The 20,616-nt window shown below is 39.8% G+C and overlaps 1 protein-coding gene across 1 annotated transcript; it reads right to left on the bottom strand.

The window, feature by feature from the left end:
• Positions 1 to 97: 97 nt before the first annotated feature.
• cfap45 (cilia and flagella associated protein 45) lies at positions 98 to 19,714 on the bottom strand. Its single transcript, XM_030765189.1, has 15 exons — positions 19,575 to 19,714; positions 17,729 to 18,048; positions 15,611 to 15,667; positions 15,206 to 15,312; positions 11,223 to 11,327; positions 11,003 to 11,127; positions 10,674 to 10,818; positions 10,198 to 10,368; positions 9,526 to 9,704; positions 9,254 to 9,383; positions 6,083 to 6,229; positions 5,531 to 5,644; positions 5,031 to 5,224; positions 2,136 to 2,360; positions 98 to 173 (listed from the first exon to the last, which is right to left on the bottom strand). The coding sequence occupies exons 1-15, from the start codon at positions 19,712 to 19,714 to the stop codon at positions 98 to 100; spliced, it is 2,235 nt and encodes a 744-aa protein (XP_030621049.1).
• Between the last annotated feature and the right edge of the window lie 902 nt (positions 19,715 to 20,616).

Below are 20,616 nucleotides of genomic sequence, written 5' to 3'. Positions count from 1 at the left end.
GAACGTGAGTGGAAAAAGGAGTAATTTCCTGAAGTTTATTTTTCCTTTTGATGTGCCGGAGCATATCCATAACATCTAGTCTTCATCATGACCTCTTTTACCGCACTAAAGAGGGGAGGGCGTGAATTTTGCGTTCAACTTCATTGCAGTACTTCTCAGGTAGTCCGGCCGCCCTGTTTTGGGAATAGAAAATATTTTTGTTATATTTTTTGCTAAAGGTGAGTGAATCACCTCTGTGCACAGATTTTTTTTTTATCATTATGTCACTAAAAACAGTCAAATCGTTGGCACACAGTGTGCTCTTTATTGCTTTTCTTAACACATAAGAAAAGACATAATTATTTTACAGTCAAAGTGAAAACTGAAAAAAAGGTCTTCAGTGAAATAAAAACAACAGGCTACTGGGTGACCTGTGATAATAAGCATATGATACTGACACTAAAAATTATTAACAAAATGTGTCACAAATTGATGAATCAAGCATAAATGTTAATGTCTGTAGAGCCCGTGAATATATCTAGAAAATATCTCACTTGTTGATATTGGAGTATTTTTTTTAGTTATGCTGTGACAAAATGGAAAACCATTTTGGGAGGTTAAAAGTATTTCTGAACATCTATGAATTTACTTGTCTGAGGCATAAATAAAGTTTGTAAAAAACTGCAGGAGTCTGAAACTATGTTATAGATGTGACAGAATTTGAAGTAGATTTCCATAGTTACATTACATTACATTACAATACCACCAGAACCCTTCATACCAACCCAGTACCCTCAATTTAAGATACCAAAAATATCCTCATAAGAAAAATAATCACACCCCTGAGACTGGGAAAAACTGAAGACAGCTGAGATATGTGAGTTGTGAGTAATCTTCCTTACTGACAATTAACAACAAGTAAAAAAATAACAAATCATCAGGAGGCTTTTGGCCCAGAAGAAGAAATCTACACAGCAAACTTCACCACAAATACCAACTGAGAGGACTCATCTGCCTCCAGCTAGCAACTGTTTAAACCAGTGGTCAGGAGTCAGGAAGCCACAAGGGGAAAAAAAGACATTTAAAAAAGCATCAATGATTATCCGGCCACTCAGACTGAAATAAACAGCTCCACTAATTCTTTCTGTCTTTTACCACTTTGCTTCCTGTGTGGAGGAGGCCAACTGTCAAACTAAGAAAGAAAAAAAAGACTTTGACACAGTCCAGTGAAAATCCAGCTCGCTGCCCCATCACTCTTTTATGTGATGCTTCCCAAATGCTCCCGTTGATCCTATTGCACTTCTCTGTTTCTACTCACACTTATACAAAATCTTTCAGAGATATTTTAGCATTACTTTAATAGATAAACATTCATCAAGAGCACTATTTCTACTTTCTAACATGTTCAAGATGACAGTTTTTTTTTCTTTTTAACATGTTGAATATTGAATATTGGAGTGTCACACCAAATCCTGAAAAGAACCAAAAAGAGCCAAAAGAGCCAGCTCACCATTTACTGGTTTCACACCCTGACATCAAATTTTAAAACAGCCTGTTGGTGAAGTGCAGACATTGTTAAAGTAGAGGAAGCAAGAAACAAATCCAGTGAATAAACAAACAATAAGAAGCAGGTTACATCACTCAGTGGAGCACAATATGGGTGAAACACTTAACTGATAGGGAGAGACACAAAAGCTCTCTTCCCTTAAAATATGATGATGTCACAGTGATACAATCAGTACACAAGAAATCTTATCCAGAACTTCAGACACCTAAATTCACTCTGTATTATCCACTTAAGATCTTACATCTTAATGACAATAACATAGAATTTAGAAAATATAATCATCAAGCTTAAACTCTAACATGTAAGCTACACCTTTTGGAGTGAAAGTGAAAGAGAAAGTGGTTGGATCACAGAAAACTCTATTTTCCTATTGTTTCCAGGATCTGTGCCCCTTTTAGCAACTTCCTTTTTGAATCCCAAACAGGATCTGAGATATTTGTGCAACAATGTGCAATTAACTCGGAGGTTTATGTTGCCTGAACACCACCCACCTCACCCCACCGCCACCGCCTTAATCCAAATGTAAAGAAAAGAAGGTGAAACAGTTGAAGGTGTGGAGAACCTGTTTAAATAAGACCCCTGTACTCACTTCAGCTCCATCAGCTTCTGCTCCTTAATCTCATCCAGACGGGCACGGCGATTACGGGCTTCTTCATCCAAACGGCCTCCCTCGCGGAAGAGCTCCCGACGCTGAGCTATGGCTTGCGTTTCCCTTTCCCGCACCTGTTGCCGCACTCCTTCAGCATGACGCATAATCTTTTGCTTGTGGCTTTCTTCCTTTTCCTTCTCGCGGGTGAGAAATTCAAGCTGTGCTCTGAATGGGAGGGGTCAGATTTGCATTAACTCTTAACAGTCACAGCTAAGGCACCACTCCATCCCATTTTACATACTCAGTATACAGACGGGTGACAAATTAAAGGAAAAACCAACAATATATATCTTAGTAAGGTGTTGGGCCACCACGAGTTGCCAGAACAGCTTCAATGCACCTTGGCATAGATTATACAAGTCTCTGGAACTCTACTGGAGGGATGGAACACCATTTTTCCAAGAGATATTCCCTCATTTGGTGCTCTGATGATGGTGGTGGATAGTGCTATCTAACACATCGGTGCAAAATCTCCCATAGGTGTTCGACTGGGTTGAGACTGCAAAGGCCATAGCATATCATCAAACCATTCAGTGACCCCTTGTGCCCTATTGATGGGGACATTGTCACCCTGGAAGAGATCACACCCATCAGGATAGAAATGTTTCATAATAGGATGAAGGTGATCACTTAGAACAACTTTGTATTGATTTGCAGTGACCCTTCCCTTCCCTTCAAGGGGACAAGTGGACCCAAACCATGGCTGTGTCCGAAATGGCATACTACCGTACTACATACTACATACTAGCCTAGTATACACTGTATACTGCGCACTACTCCACACACTAGTATACAGTATGGTACGCAATTATGACAACTTTCGTGTAGTGTACTACACGTTTGCTATCGGTTGGGCGATCTGTGCTGTTAAAATCGAACAACACACGACAACCACAAACATGTATCAAAAGTAGCCGTATAAGAAAGCGTATGAAGATTTATTACACCAAAATATGCAACTGATACATTCATATTCGGAACTGCAGCTGCAGGTGAAGTTGAAGCTGGTTCTGTCGCTGTCCGGCATGTTTTTAAAATTTTTTGACAGTTGGAAATCACCGCGTTGCTTCATGGGATACAGTAGTCGGCGAAGTGAGCTCGGGATGTATACTAGAAATTTTCGCCAATATAGTACATCATCCGGGTAACTGTCGTGTACTGCAAAAGTTTTATTTTTCACGTACTGCATACTACTTACTACTTTTACGTCATAATTAGTATGCGAGTAGTATGTAGTATGCCATTTCGGACACAGCCCATGTCAGCAAAATCCCCCCCACAATATAACAGAGCCACCAGATCCCCTCACTGTAGGGGTTAAGTATTCAGGCCTGTACTGTTCTCTCGATGTACGCCACACATGCACTCGCCAACTTGACGAGAATATGGTGAAGGATGACTCATCTGACCCCATCACTTTTTTTCACATCTCTGTAAGCCAGTGCTTACGGTTTTCGCACCACTGAACTCTTAAATGTGCATTCTTCTTTGTAATGAGGGGTTTATGCACTGCTTAACCCTACTTTAATATCTCTCTATATGTAATTGTCGATAGACTGTTCTTGAAGACGCTGTCTGATCACATCCAGCATTGACATTCTCAGTCACTTGAGGAAGAGCTACTCTTTTGTTTTTCCTTACATAACGCACTAATGCACAAGCATCACTGTCATCAAATGTGCACTGCCGACCACAGTTTCCAACCCTATTTACTGTTGTCTTTCCCATAGATCTAAATGCAGGAGTCACTTTAGTCACTGTTCCTATTGAAACATGAAACATGAGCAGTCTTTGTGACTGAAGCTCCTGCAATCTGTCCCCAAACGATGAACCTCTTTTTAGTCACTTAGATCTTTTCCTCTTGCCATCTGGATCCAAAATTGAGATCAGCTGAGCCTGCTCAGCATTTTTATACATGCCACAGAGCATGACTGGATGTTAATTGCTTATCTGTACCATGCAGTACACCTGTGTGGAAGCACCTGCATTCATTTCTCCACTCATTTATTCAGGTTTTTCCTTTAATCTGTCACCCATATGTATAAAAAACGAATACTTGTACTGTCTTATTCACTCATAAACAGCTATAAATCACCATTATTCCACCTCTCTTATTCACTCCATTATCCTGTTCTATACTCTGAATACACATACAAGCAATACTATACCTGTTTTATTCAGTTAATATATAAAACAGCCATTATTCCACCTGTCTTATTTACTCAGTATACAAACAACCAAGACTCCACCTGTTCTATTCACTCAAAGTATAAACAACTGTTAAAACTTCTGCTTTATACAAATATTATATGAAGAACCATTACTCCTCCTGTTTCATTCACTAAATATCAATACTGCTTTATTGAGGTTTTATATTTATACACTCACACTCAAAAAACATATTCTTGTACACAAATTTGACTACATGAGACTTGGTTCGCGCTGCACCAGATGTCTGAAAAATTTTTACACAAATATATTCATGTATTTCGGATGTCTTATTTGAGTCTTCTGTTCTCAGTCCCTTGCCTCCTACAGAGATGTAGGCTACCTGTATACTTTCTCAGATCCCTGTTCATATTTTAGTTATTCCAGGCATTCTGCAGTTGTTCCCCAAGTGTCTCAAATGTGTTAATTCTCCAGAATTGCTTCAGTTTAGGTCAAAGGCTATTAATATATTTCCTGGAATAGTCTGAGGTTGTTAGCCTTCCATTAACCACTGCTATCACAAAGTTATCTCACTTCATCTCCTTGACCACAAAGCCACTCTTTTCAGTTCTAAGCTATAAAATTACAAGGATTTGTGTTTGTAAAGGCAAACGGATGTGGTTTCACCTTAAGACCCTCTCAAATTCCGCTCTCTCTCGTCCCGCCTCAACAGCCAACAGATGCTCTTTGTGGGTAATCTGCTCCAGACGGGCTGCCTTCAGCTTTTCATCCTCCTCCAACTTCTTCTTAATCTGCTCTTTCTCTTTCCTCCTCCACTCTCTCTCAGCGGCCTCTTGGTTTCTCCGTGCCCTGATCTCATCCTGTTGAATCACATATGGCACACAATGTGTAATTCTGACATGTAATTGTATGCCTCCCAACTCAGTACCTCCACTGCACTTCAACTCAGAAAACAACTCAATCAGTTACAGCGGGCCGCAACCTGGAAAAGACACTCATCATTCTCCTATTTCACCTAGATGTTTTCTGAGAAATCGCATTACACAAATTGTCAGTTATGTCGGATTAGTGGTGTGAAGAGATTATGGAAATATAGAGGGGTGAAGGGTAATAAAAACACTAAAAATGTTGCCCATGCATGTTTATTAAGCAGGTGTGGTGGTAACCTGCTCAGCTTTATGGTCTCTGTCTCTCTCCTGCAAGGCCCGCAGCCGGGCCACCTCCTTCTCTTTCTCTCTCTTAATCCGTCGCTGCTCAGCCTCATATTCCGCCTCACGTTCCTGGAACAGGAGGTCACAAGGAAATCACAGAGGAACTGGATGTCTATTTGGATGACGGACAATGCAATGTACAACAACAAAACAGGAAATTAGCTAAAATTGTGCATTCTTAAGGCAGATGCTCATGACTGCTCTGTACTATTCTAGTCCCGTTTCACCCATTACCAGTTCCTCTGACTACATATAAATGAAACATGTCATGAAAAGCCTTAATGGCTTGTCTTTCTTTGTTTCCTTCTTTTTCAGAACATTTTGAGAGGACTGTGAAAGCAAAAGATGAACTTTCCACAATACATCAAAAAGTGATTTTACATTGGAAAGTCAGTGTTTGTGCCATAATGATCATATGCCACTGGTATGCAGTAAATTGTAATTTATCCAAGTATACTGTCTTCCTACACTGGTGTAGTCTTCTCAACTGTACAGAGACAGACTGACCAGTTTCTTGCGCGTGTATTCCATAGCTCTCAGATCAGCTAATCTCTCCTCCTCTTTCTTTTGCTCCTTAGCCAACAGGCTGTCCTCATTGATCCTCTGGATCTCCAACTGAAGCCTCCTTTGCTCCTCTCTCTTTCTTTCCAGGGCCTGTAGACAAACATACAAATAGTAGTATACCTCTCATAATGACCCATAACATTACTGCTATGTCTCTGTGTAGTATGCAGTATGTTCTGAATCATGCCTATGTATTGACCATGATCAAACAGCCATGAATTAAATCCACGGCTTGATCACCCAATATGTGCAAGCAATGCGGGGGACATTTGGTGACATTCAAAGAATTGGCCATTCTCAGAGGTGGGTAGAGTAAGCAAAAACTGTACTCAAGCAAAAGTACTGTTACCTTATGATAATAATGACTCGAGCAGAAGTAAAAGTACTCATCAAAATAATGACTTGAGTATGTGTAAAAAGGAATCTCATAAAACGACTACTCAAGCAGTAGGTAACTTCATATGATGATTTATTACATTCAAATGTATTACATTCAAATGTATTACATTCAAATGTATCAGAGTATCAGTTATGCCCAAAATAAAAATGCGAATGTGCACTACTGAAATATCAGCAGGGCAACACACATTCATTACAAACTCATCTAAAGTTGGCAACACCTTATATTACAGTGATTTTCTCTGTTATTTTACATTTATTTAAAAAAGGTTTGTATGTGTGCAGGGTTGTAGCTGAGAATTCTGAGCCCCCATGCTCCATTACCAAGGGGTGGGTTGTGGCTAACAGCCTTTTGTGAGTTTATTTCATAACATAAAGCAACCAGTAAGAGAGTCTCTCCGCTGTTGTTTATTTGGGGACGTTAGAATATGAAACGGAGAATGCTGCAACTACTCCGTCACAAGAGACAGAGACCAGAGGATGCAGGTACAGAGTTTACTGAAAGTTTGGTGCAACGTCCGAAAACTCCGAAATCTCTTCTTCGTTGTTGAAACGAGCGCTGCAGCAACGCTCCTCTCTGTTTCATGAAGCTCAGTTAGTTGACGCTTGGTCCCTCCACGGTCTCCCTCTCTCTCTAGCTCATAATGCTACTGTGTTAACAATGCGTGTAAATACTATATACCAGTGGAGGGTGTGGTATACTTAAAACAGTAACATATAAGCACGTATCTAAGCAATCGACGTCATAGAGGCTGTGCGCGTGTCCAACTTTTTATTTACTCCATCGTTTCTAATGCACGAGGAAATCAACACAGCTGCATAGAAATCCCATGGCAAACTAGCGTTTTAAAGGTTTCATTACATTGGGACACAGATATATCAACGCAGAAGTATAAATGCTCACAACGGTGTAGGCCACTTGCGTAGGCTCCGCGTAGAGCCTACGGAGAAGTATAAATCAGCCTTAAGTCGTGCCTACGGCGTAGATTTGACACAGAAGTATAAATTGGGCTTTAGGAAGCGACCTACCAAAACCACAGGAGGAAGAGACAAGCAGTTCAGCTTAAGGCATGGTTACGCCACTTTTGCTATTTTAACGCCGAATAAAATGGGCGCAAAGTGTGGCACATGGTTTAAAGGGGCTGTACTTGAGGTAGGTGTGTTTTGGGCGTAGAGTGCAATAAACCAGTAGGTGTGTTTTGGGCGTCGCGTGCAATAAACCAAACAGAGCGTCATCTCTCATTCCCTTTAGAAGCCATCTACGCTTGTACAGTTATGTTGTCGCTCGTCTGCCGCCATTATCGCAACTTCTGTGAAATTTGGTTGAAATGCATTATGGGAAACTTGGCTCGACAAGTTAACACAAGTCATCTCCTGATGCATCCTTGATAAAACCCACGAATCAAGAACACATCCAGGTATTTGATCTGTTCTTGGTTAGATGTGAACTTTTAAATGGAACAGTCCTTCGGTCCTGACTGATGACGTTTCAAAAGTCCACAAGAACGCAAGTACAGATAAGTACGCATATTGAGAAACAGCTAGACTTTCTCGTGTGTGAGGTGAAAGCACAAGCATCCTAAACAAGAGACAGCCCCTCAAGGCGAAGCAAGCTTATCCTCCTTTTCAGTGATTTTAAATTTCCAAAATGAATTAAATATTTGGTGGACAAGGTTTTGGACTTTGTCTCACTCAAATAAGGTGTTCCGTCTTTACCGGGCAATAGATGAAGCATCTAATAACCAAACATTTGAAGCGTATTTTCACTTCAACGTCCTTACTATCACTGCATTTTTTCATGTTAAATGACAGAAAACACATTTTTCGACTGAATGACAGTTAAAGCGCTGTTGTTGGAAGGATATTCATGAGCTGACAGTTGTCTGTTACAGCCTGGATAAGCATAATTCATGGCGGCATTCCTCTTTGTTGTGGGATAGGTGAGGGATGAGGTGACATAAAAGTCGTTAATTAAAACACCTCATCCGTGATCTGTACATAGTATCTGGTACTGTTGCTGTCGCTGTAAAACATCCCCTGAACGAGTCTGATTAAATGCTGTTGTGTATTGCAATAACTGATCAAATACTTACTTAGGCAATTTCATGTGTTTTTACTCTATTGTCACATGTATCTTCAGATATCTTGATGTCCACAATAATATTTCACTGCTAAATTTCACTGTAGCCTATTCTTTTTTATGCATGTTTATATGTGCCGCTGTAACAAACAGGGTTTACTTGCGTTGCGAACCTATGGCATATCTGTGTTTTGAACTACCTTCCAAGACACAATTTTTTTTCCCAAAAAATATTTATCGTTAAAAATAGTATATGTAGTGGTATTAAAACATAAATAAACTTGAAAATTTTTATTTTATTGAAGAGTGAAAGTTTAAACTTGAATTTAAGTAGGTCCCAGTTTTAGCCCACTAATGCCAGCCAGCGGCCCACCGGGAAAAGTCCCGCCTCTCCCGATGGCCAATCCGAGCCTGGAAGTGTGTAGTCTAATGTAACGGAGTATAAGTACATCTTTCAAACCGTAAATGTACTCGAGTAAGAGTAAAAAGTATTGTGCATTAAAACTACTCCTATAAGTACAATTTATTGGAAAAAGTTACATAAGTACATGGAATAGAGTAAACGTAACAAGTTACTACCCGCCTCTGGTCATACTAACATGTGTGTTTGCTCTCATATGATATTTTCAGTGTACCTCCAGTTCCTCCATTTGCATTTTCTCCAGGTTCTCCAGCAGTTGCTGCCCCTCCTGCTCCTTCATCTCCTCTTTCAGCATCCGTTCTTCCTGGCGGTCTTCAATCTGACGCAAAATACACATCTTCCCCCTGTGCGCATGCATGGACATGGACACATAAACGCACAGAGGCACAGACACATGTAACACAAACAAATATGATAAAGTTGGGTTGACTGATACAAAAATTTTCAGAAAAATAAGGTGCAGGGTGTGTGTGTGTGTGAACTCACTGGATTCTCTGCTGTTTATGTAGTTGGTCAATCTCTTCCTGGACCTCCAATGCTCTTCTGCGGTCCACCTCCATCATAGCATCCAGCCTCCTCTCCTCCTCCTGCAGCTCTGCTAGAATCTGCTGCTTCTCCAGAATCTGAGCATCCCGAATTGCATGACACTGTGCTCCTAAGATTAACTGAGAGACAAACCTGCCATATCTGTACCACGTAATCATGACACACTTCATGTATTGCCACATGACCCACTCAACAAGCGTACACTCGGCCTGCATTTACCATGCAAGGGAATTCTCAGTCATCTACCGAAACATACATAGCACCGTAGCATTGGTTGGGATTGTTAAGACCAGTAAACCCTCATAACAAGCATCCAGTTGTCCGGCTGACACCAGGGGCAGAACTATGACTGGAGAGTGAGGGCTTTGCTCTAACTAAAGTACTGATGACAAAACGCTCAAGGTTCATAATAAAGTAACTCCCTACATTTACACATGCACATGCAAACACACACACACATACACACAGATGACAGGAAGCAGAAACACACCTGACTCAACACATGTGTACACTCTATATCTGACCAGGTAAATTGAGTGAGGGAGATAAGATGTAAAAAGGGACAGAAGAGAGAACACAGTAAAAAGGTGTGAGCGAGCAAGCTCCTCTTACCTCATTGAGTTTCTTGACCTCATCTTCCTGTTCCAACCTCATGGCATTAGCTCTTTCTAGCAGGTACTGTGCTCTGTCCCGTGCCTCAGCCTCCAAGTCACTCAGACCCTGGTTCTTCTGCCGAGACAAGTCTGCCTGCCGCATGTGTGCTTTCCTCTCCTCTGCAGCCTCCTAGCACAGCCAGAACACAACTCACGGTGAAACCTCAGTGTAATTGTATGTATGTGTGTCTGTGTGTGTGTGTATGCGTCCTAATCTCTGTCACTGACTGACAGTGAATAGAATGGTTAAAACCAACACAGGACACTCACAGCAAGCAGTTTTGTCTCACGAGGTTTCAGTCCAGTACAGCACGTGGATTAATGTATCCAAGTGGTGTAAATGAGGTGACGGCATAATTCACAAGTCACAAGCTGGACAGAGCAAACTGGCCATCTAAGGCTACTGTTCTCAGAGATTAAGGACAGACCGATTACCATTGCTGCCTCTCGAGCTTGGCGTTGTGACTCCAAAGCGCTTTCTCTCTCCTCTTTAGTGGGAATGCGAGACTTTGTGGTGATTCGTTCGATTTCCGAGGGGCACAGAATGATGGAGAGGCCTGAAGGATCCTTACATGGGATTCTGACAAAATAAAAATATTAATTCTGAAGGCTCTTATTTCCTGATGTTATCTTCAAAAAACAGTAATGACTGATCAGAACTGAACCGCTCAGGGGCTCAAATAAAAAGTTAAGCTCTAATGCATAATACTGAAATTGGAGTAATGTCATCTACACGTGATGCCGTGTGAAAAAAACAGTCTTGCCTTATGTCCCGAATGAGATCCTTTGTGATGACACGAATTTTTTCTGTTTTCTGTGACCTGCCGTCTGAGTCCCCCTCGCGTGCAGGATGCTGAAACGATAGGCAAGAGCTGATATCGATGAGTTCCTAAAAGTGCGATAGAATGCATTTGCGATCATGGGAATTTGTAAACTAAAACTGATCAAAGGTGAATAGGGAAAATCGAAGCAATCCAGAATCACCTGTTTCGGTGTTCCAAATAGTGTTTCGTCTACCTCAGAGGTAGGGGCACGCATCCGATAGCGTCCGTAACGGATATTACCGCTCTTCGACAACAAGCTTTGCGGCTGCGAAGAATAGGTGCAACCGGAATTTTTTTTGTTGTATCTAGTATTGCGTTCGTGAATTAGTTGCTAGTGTACGGGATAGCCATCTGACATATCCATCTAACGTCGCCTGTAAGGTACTGGAACATCATGTCATACTTACCATTTTCTTTGATGTGGTGTCTATACATCAATTAAGTGAGTCAGCTATGAAAACAGATCATTATATCATTTAAGTAAAGAAACTTCGTACAGTGTCACTGCTGATGCCGTGGTTGTAAGAACCAACTGGTGCTAGAGACGCTTAAAATCAATGGTTTGTTGTTGTGTTTCCTAGGAAACACTGAGTCGGTTACTGTGTATATCAAGGAGGCGGAGCCGTTTACGACAGCAGAGGAAATATTTGATGGCCCAATCGATTTTTCCTGAGGCCAGAGCCGTTGAGGGAGTTGTTTTTTTGTCAATATGCAAACTGCTTTTCACAATTTTAAAAATACTGTACTGTTCTTTGAGTGAATATGTGCTTCATTTAGTCCCACAGTATTAGCAATCTGAAATGCTTCACTGTTTAAGTCTGAAGAAACTTCCTGAACGTCCCTAGGGCTGAGATGGTCAAGGGCCAGAAAAAAGTAGGCTGCAAGGTCAGGTCAGACATAGTAAGGGCTATAGATATAGTCTGCAGTAACAGGTTAACTGATATGACCAGAAATATGAAACAATGATTACTACATAGAGGCACACTTAATCATACGGGCAGCTATCTTGGTTGTGTTTTAGTGAAGTAACCTGATGGTGAACTTGAATTGGCAGTCTGAAGCAAGATTTCACAGTGGAGCCTTCCAGAGATTACCACACTGGACCAGACTCAAGGATAAGAGGCTACATTGCAGACTGTGCTAAAACTGAGCAAACTGAGAGCTGAACAGGCTGAGGACTGGGTTAGATCAGAATATAGGCACCAGGATCAAGAGAGGAGGGCACAGAAGCCATTTTAACTTAGCCGGTTGTTGGATTTTTATCCAATTCCAAAAACGATTCATGCTGCTACCCTTTTGAGGAATGAACCCACTGAGGAGACAGAGGTGACTCTTGAAGTTGGGGAGGCCTGGGATAGTGAGTTAAAAATGTCAGTGAAAATTAGTAGCCTTTTATTCTCAGAAAATAAAGTGAAAGGGATCAATGCTCTTTCTATTGAGCTATTTATTTATTAATGTACATATTCTTTTTATTAATTTACTGAGCTGTTTATTTATTTATACATTTACCTATCTATTTATTTATTTATTGTAGTGTATATACCATAGTTTTAATCACATACAATTAGCACAATATAGAGAAATTGTGAAAACTGAAGTAATTTCACCTTGATACTATTTTGATATTGTCAGCACTGGTCTTGGCACGATTGAGCAAGGTCTTTGATATACATGACAGTTTGATGATGCATAGTTTTTCCATTAGTTCTCTCCATGGCCCGGAGCATGAGAGAAAAAAAAATGTGTGTGTGTAGGTGTCTGAGAGAGAGAGAGAGAAATGGGGACGGTTTGTGGATTTTTTAATCTAACGATAAGGAAAAATATCAGTAGCCTGTGTACTGCAATGAAAAAGACTGTCCTTCACTTGCTGCCTGATACTGTTCCAGTCACACCTATAAACACTGGCTTGTTTGTGTGTGTTGTTATTCTGCACATGCCTCTAGTCTTTTCCGATTTAAGTGGCAGTCATTGAGGTTTTGTGGGCTATTCTGTTTCCAAAGTCTTAATTACCTTAATCTCACTAAATGAATTTAATTAGAATAGTCACCTCCTACACACAGACCACTCGCTCTTGATTAACTTCCAGAGTGCCATGGTTCTCCCTTTAATCATTTTCCTGTGCTTGAATAATGGAGTTCAACAGACTGTATGCCCTGATGTTAGAAAAAATCACTAATGACACTAGTAATGCCAATATTCATTGATTTCTTTTTACAGGGTTATATTTTTCAAATAAGAAAAATAAATTTTTAATCTGAAAAGTTCATAATTGCATGATTTATAATCCCACGATCCACTGTAAGGGTGCTAAAACATTGCAGTGTATTACCACAGCTCTATGAGAAAAAATAACTGAAAAGCAAGTCATGCTTCAAAGTTTTGACAGGCTTACATGAGCATGACCCCCAAGTTAACTGCTATGTGGTCTGACATATGAGTCACAGGAAGGAACAAATGAAAGACTTTGTGATTTTATCCTTGTGATGAACCTGACAACACAAGTTCTTCTGTTTTATTTAAGCAGACCATCTTTATGCAGACTTTTATGTAGTTAGCACCATCTACCATGTAATGTGTATTGTGTTTAACACGTGTAACATGTCATCATCTTAATATGTTTACTTTGTGATTCTTCTCGAACTGGTGATTTGAAATCTAGATAGTAATGTTTTGACTAACCCAAGGGTCATTTGTGTGTTTGTTTTAAGTTTATCTTTGGACTTGCCCATTAGGCAGAAGGGGGATTGTGTGATGGCAAGGGACTTTGTCTAATAAACAGAAGTTCATGGATTCAGTGCTCAGGCATGACAGCTGACTCCCTAGGAAAAACACTTAACACCACGGTAACTCCAGATGTGTGACCGCATACAAACTTATAAGAAATTGAAAAAAACTACCTAAGAACTAATTGCGAGTTGCTCTTGAAGAAGGGTTAAGGTTATAACCATAATTCTTTGAGTCAGTGATAACTTTGATTTGACTATAGGTGCTGCTTTTTTTTTATATCAACCAGTGAAGTTCTCTGACTTTATAGGGAGAAAGCAATAATGGCTGCAGAAATACAAAAAAAAAAAAAAGAACTGCTCTTGTTGGTCTATTTTTGCAGGCAAAACGAAAATATCTCAAGGTCTGTGCCAAGTCTGCAACTCTGAACATGCTTTATTATGAAAATTATGTAATGAGGTGTGGGCAAACTGTCAGTATGTTTCCATTAAGTACACTTTATTTGGTTTTTATTGTCATGTAATGTTTTTACTGTATTACATCCTCTACCTGTGACTTTAGATGCACTGGTAGACAAATTTTGTGAGAGTAGCTTAATCTCCATGCAGTCTTGCATGAAAATTCACAGAGGAAAAGACACCTTACACCTTATAAAAGACACCTTGTAACAGGAGTATTAAAAATAGATAATCATAGCATATAAATGGTTAATATAAATTACATATAAAAAGTAATAGCTTTTAAACATGTTCAAACAGCAAATAACTGCCTCTGTGAATATAAACTCTGATTAACACAGTTAAACTGTAAGTATTAGCTTAGTTTAAAGACTTTGTTGCTTATCAACAAGATAATACAATTAGAAAATAACTGTCAAATTAAACATGTCCAATTAAACATGTAAATCAACACCAAAAACAGAACCCCCTATACGATACAGCACAATCAATGAATCTCATTTGTGCTTACAAAAGGTATACTGGTACACACACACACGCACACACACACACACTATTTTCAGTTTAAACATGCAACATGTCCTCCGGTGTGACTGATGCAGGAAAAGTAAACATCAGTAAAATGAACAATTATGTATGAAAAATGGATTGCAAGGCTTGTAGCGTTATTTCACAGCGGCCTTTTTTACCTGTTTGATGCATTCTGAGCATCAAATGCATGTGTGTGATGGTGCAACATATCTATTTCATATTTCATCAAATATCACAGCTCAAATGAACCACATTGTGACTTTCACAGAGAGCAGTGAAACAGAAGAGCAAGGAGAGAACTCAAGTCTTTCAGGTGAAAGATGGGGAGGTACTGATCTCTAGACTTCTTCCACAGGTAAGTTTCACCTTGCTCAAGAGGAGGGGTGCTGCAGTGATTGAGTGGTTTGAGAAGGAGAGGTCTGGGGCTGACGGTCAGCTTGGTTTTGCCCTTCTGCACATGGATGTCCACTACGTCCTTCAGGACAATAAAACGCTCTTTTTGCATCAGCGCCATGCTCTCTACTCTGCCCACAGTAACTGGTAAAAAAAAATGTTAAAATTATATATATTCACACGCACACATTTACATCGTACTGTAAGCACAGCATGTCAAAAACATCTAAAAGTTTGTTTATTTGCTTAGTTTTTTTTTTTTTTTTGAAGGATTGAAATCCTCTTTTCCTATGAGCTGAGCAATAAGTCTAAAATGCTAACCATTTGACAAATTCATAAGTCAGTGACTCAGTGAGCTCCATCAGTGACTCAGTGAGCTCCACATCCGCTGATGAAACAGATGAGGATATGACTGAAACACAGGGTGAATACAGGGCATTACCTCGTTCTTTGCATATGCCAGACATCCTCAGGTCTGCTAAAGACTGAAGCTGGGACACTGGAAACAGAAGGACAAGAAATTGCTTTTATAACCACAGAATCATATAAAAGCGAAACAAGGGTTTTATCTGACTGATTTGTTTCATTTACTCTGAATGGGCTCTTTTATGTTTGACTGAGTAGCAAAATGTGGGATGATTTTTCTGTCTAATCACTAACACAGTGATGTGACATCAAAGTTAGGTTTCAGTCTTATTTACAATGTCATGTACGCAACATCATGGTGACCTTTGGCATAGCATAATGTTTTTCAGCCCAAAAAGTAAACTATGGGGAAAATAAGTGTCTTCTCCTTTGGTTTTTGCATCTGGGCCAGTATAAGTTGGGCCACTGGCTCAAGTATTGTTGGAAATTGATAGCTGCACCTGCGTTTTGCCAAACACCGCTGCTGAGGGGAAGACTCTTACAGGAATAAGTGAAGACTGAACTGTAATTGTAACATTACATTGATTACACAAGAGGACATGAAGGTAAAATGTAGAACCTGGACGAGTAAGTCGGACCTCACTGTGAACAAGAGGGATGGCTCCCAAAGAAGTAATGTGATATATATGTATGTATGTATGTATGTATGTATATGTGTGTGTGTGTGTGTGTATACGTGTATGTGTGTGTGTATATATATATATATATATATATATATATACACACACACACACACACACACACATGTGTATATGTACATATATATACATTTACAAACAGCTTTATAATTGCATAATTGCAGTCACTGGCTTCACAACTGATGAAGGAAGCATGTGCTAACCTCACTCCCTTCAACTGTAATTGCAAGGGGGAGACTAAATATATTGCATGAAATTAGATATTTCAAACTGTGAAGAAAAAATATAGTGAAAAGGACTGCAGTTGCTGTTTTATTATGCGCAGTAGTAGTTCCATTAAATTAGTGTCAAACCTCCTACTTTGACTTTAATACACATATGGAATGTAGATTTTATAGTTTTGTTATCAACTGACATTTATAGTATGCATCAGACCAATATTTGGAAACTAATTTTCCTCTGACGTGAACCATTTTTCCAATTCAGTGCCATATGTTCAGAAATACTTTTTATTTAAGCAGTAGGAGAAAACTTTTGTAAAAATTGCAAAGCCTTGATGGACTTACAACTTACTACAATCATCTCATTGTTTTTGTTATAAGCCACCTCAGCCGCATCCTACCCAAAAACAATGATCTAAACACTTGCGAGAATTATCTCGCAGCATCACAAACTTATGGAAGAATTTTAGATAAGTGGCATGTTTTAACCATGAGCATGCAGGGAAAATTCAGCGATTGCCAAATGAGTCACAACGTCGGTTACAAACACTCAGAACAATGAGGCTTCTGTTCAAATGTTCATGTGGGAAAAAACAAAACAAAACTTGGAGGTTGTTGTAGACACCCCCGCAATGCCGGAAACACAGCAAACTCTCCTGACTTGGTGTGACAGGCGTGATTTATTTCACAAGTTTAATTTAGGGATTTCCGGATGGTTGCTTGTTAACCGTTTATGCCCTTAGGTAAGGTAAAGTTGGGGCCATGATACAGTAGCATTCCAGACCACTGAGTCAAATTTCACACTGTCTTTAACGACCTGTAAAGATATCAAACTAAGATTAAACAGAGGAATGTGTTTTTACTTTTTGAGTGATGAATAAAATCAGCTGAATGAAACAACATACATTTCAGAAGAATTAAATAAGAATCAAGTGAAACTGACTATACTACCTTTCCTCAACTGGCCATTTAGAAACTGCTTAATTTAACCAACATTTGGCTATGCCGCCTAATATGACATCATATTTTTTTAGCCACCATGTTGCCAAAGTGTAACTGAAGTTTTTTGCTCTCTAGTGACAAACAACATTCAAAAATATATGCTTTATAATCAATATCATAAAATCTCCCTTGTTTTGAGGAAATATCATGTTTTCTACTCCTAATGCTTTATGTACAAAGCGACTTGTGTCATCTCACTCTTGCCAATGCATTTATCTGCATACACAACTATGTTCAGGCCTCAGTGGTGTCAGGCACTGAGATGACGCCTACCTTTCTCACTTGGGTGATAATTCCCAGTAACCAGTTTGGAAGTGAGGCGATGGAGGCAGCAGGACCACAGGGAAGTGTTGTAGTAGCGATCCCCGCAGCAGGCAAAACCTGGCTTGGCGGAGTAAAGCAACGCTCGTTCCCCTGAGGAACAGCACTCCTGCTTGGAGGGATCTGTCAGCAGCAGTCCACAGCACCTAAAGTTCTTCCTGGAGCTGTCAGCTGACAAGGCATGCAGTCGACCAGAGCAACACACATGGTTGGTGCTGCTTCGGTTATAAGCCTGGGAACCACAGCATTCAGTATCCTTCTCTCTGCTGTATCTGTGTAGACAATAAATAAGTAAATAAATAAATAAAATTAAGGATCAGAGAAACAACTTGGTTCTTGCCTATGATTAGAGCTTAAGAACTTGAGGACTTCAGTTTCAGTTGAAGTTTCCTCTACTGTGGTTGTCACTTTCAAAGCCTTTGTGGTTCTCCATATGGAGCAGAACTTGTTTCTTTTAGCTTATTAAGTTATTCATTACTTTGAAGTGAAAAAGAGGAAAAAGGTCTCCAACTCTACTGAAGTTGGAACACTCAGAATCTATTAACTTTGGAATTTTAACTTGACCTTACATCAGCACTGTTATTTGTGGCTTTTTCATTGCACTTCTCATATCTCCTCTGTCATTTACATACTGTCCAGTAATGTTTCGCTCTGGAACTAGCAAATGCCATGTTAGAGCACAACCACTGGTGAAAAGCAGTTACTACAGCTTGTAGCAGTTAGAAACACCTCAAGGAAAAAAATGAAATGAAACGAGTTTTGGATCAATATCAAAATATTTCCGGAGTTCAGAACAAGTTCAATGGTTTGTATTCGAGGCATGTGTCTGGGCATTGCAAAGAGCACAAGAATTCCCAAAGACAACAACAAAAAAACATGCTTACAAGAACAGTGTGTTGTTGGCTACAACACACAAGCATTTCTGGTTCATACTTCAGTGCCTGAGCAGTTAAGATATAATACTGCCCATAAATCCCAACATTTATGACTTGGGCTCTTTCGTTACATGAATAAACATTTCCTCTCAAAAGAGAAAGACTAAATTTTCAGAGACTAAATTTTATATTTGTTCCTTGAAGGGACTGAGGAAGATCATAAATCAGTATGCAGATGATGTCAGACTAAGGATTTTCTAGTAAATTACCTTCACCTGCCAATGCAGAGATCAGTCAATGCATAGATCAGTCTGTGCCAGTATACCAGTTCAAACAAATGTCATATTGTGTGGAGGATGAGTCATTCATATCCACTCTATCCATCGCTCTTGAACATTTGACCCTCAGTCTGAGAGTGTGTGAACTGCACTGAGATGTTGTCTCACGTCTGCATTACACTAGCCAAATTCCATGCCTACCTCTGTGAATCCAGCCAAACGAAAAAACACACCTATGACTGAACACCAAGAGAATTTTCCTTCCACACCCTGCTTCCCTTTGCCTCCCACCCTTTGCTCGCAAAATTCAGACATTGTCTCATTTCTGGAAGCCTCAAATGCAAAAACAAGCCCAAAAATGCTTTTAAAGTCATAAATTTGTTTTGGATACGTTTGTCATTAGATATTAAAAACATAAAAAGTTCACCCAGCTTTGGCTGTTCACATACCTAGAGATGATAAAAGCCTGTAATCAACACAAAAATATTCCTACATTCTCTAAACTTTTTTCCCAGCCTTTTTACAGCCTCACTGAGAAAATGTCTCATTTGGAGCCCACAAATGAAGAGAACAGAAACGACATCACTTCTACGCGACACTGCATTCTGTTTGTTTTGCTTCATACTATGAGAGAGAGCTTTGTACCTGTGTCCATCACAGCAGATCTGCCTTCGTGGGTTGTAAGTGGCATTTCCACAGCAGTGCTGACCAGGCTTGGCGTACACCACTTGTCTGCACACAGTTGTGCTGGCTGGTGAGAATGGTTGAGTTCCCACACATTCCATACCCTCGTCCACTGACGTATGCAGTACCCCATCACAGCAGAGTGTCCTCCTATCGGTAAGGCTGTATGACTTTTTACCACAGCACTGAGAAGACAGAGTGTCAAACGTGAGAGCCACGCATGCTATTTTCGAAAACTAAGTGAGATATACCCACTAGTAAAGTAATGGAGACTTGGTCTCATACCTCAAAAAAACAGAGGTAAAGGTATACTCTCAAATTTACCTTAGTAAGACCTGATGTTTTGAAGGGACTTCCTGAGCAACAAATGTGGGTTTTGGGGTCCCAGCACTTTCCTTTGGAGAGAGACAGAAAAAGCGTGAATGAGCGCAAGAGCGACAGTGAGAGCAAAAGAAAGACAGAGAGAGAGAGAGAGAGAGAGAGAGAGAGAAGGCAGGGCAAAAACATAGAGTGTAAGAGTTACTTGAAACAAACTGTAGAAATCCTACTGCCAACTGGCTGTATTGAATAGCAGTGTGGAGCTCTAATCTACACAGTCTTTCTTCTCTTTCTTTTCTTTTTGTTTTCTGCTGAAGAACCCTTTCTATTTGACCACTCACTTTTCTAAATCTCGTAAGTTCTTTAAGTTTCATCATAAAAGCGAATAGTCATGAAATGTATTGTGTATTGTATGCTGTCTGAGATAATTATTTTGTGAAAATGTAAAGACACATTCAAAGGTTAATATCACTTGGACATTGACAATATTGACTGCTGTGGCCTCACAGTGTAGCCCGCATGCAGAAGTTAAATAAAATGTAGTTGAGTAGTAGAGTCAAGTAGATGCAACTGTTCAGTGACATGATTCTTGTGAAGAAAGTGTAATTCCAGTTGTTAATCTTATGCTGTGTATCTGTCGTCAGTTTATTTCTGTGATTATGTGTGTTAAGCCCTGTATTTTTGT

The sequence above is a fragment of the Chanos chanos genome, chromosome 2, assembly GCF_902362185.1.
Source record: "Chanos chanos chromosome 2, fChaCha1.1, whole genome shotgun sequence".
NCBI classification, from domain to species: Eukaryota; Metazoa; Chordata; class Actinopteri; order Gonorynchiformes; family Chanidae; genus Chanos; species Chanos chanos.
Note: the sequence above shows the minus strand (reverse complement) of the source record. Positions and strands in the feature narration are given on the sequence as shown.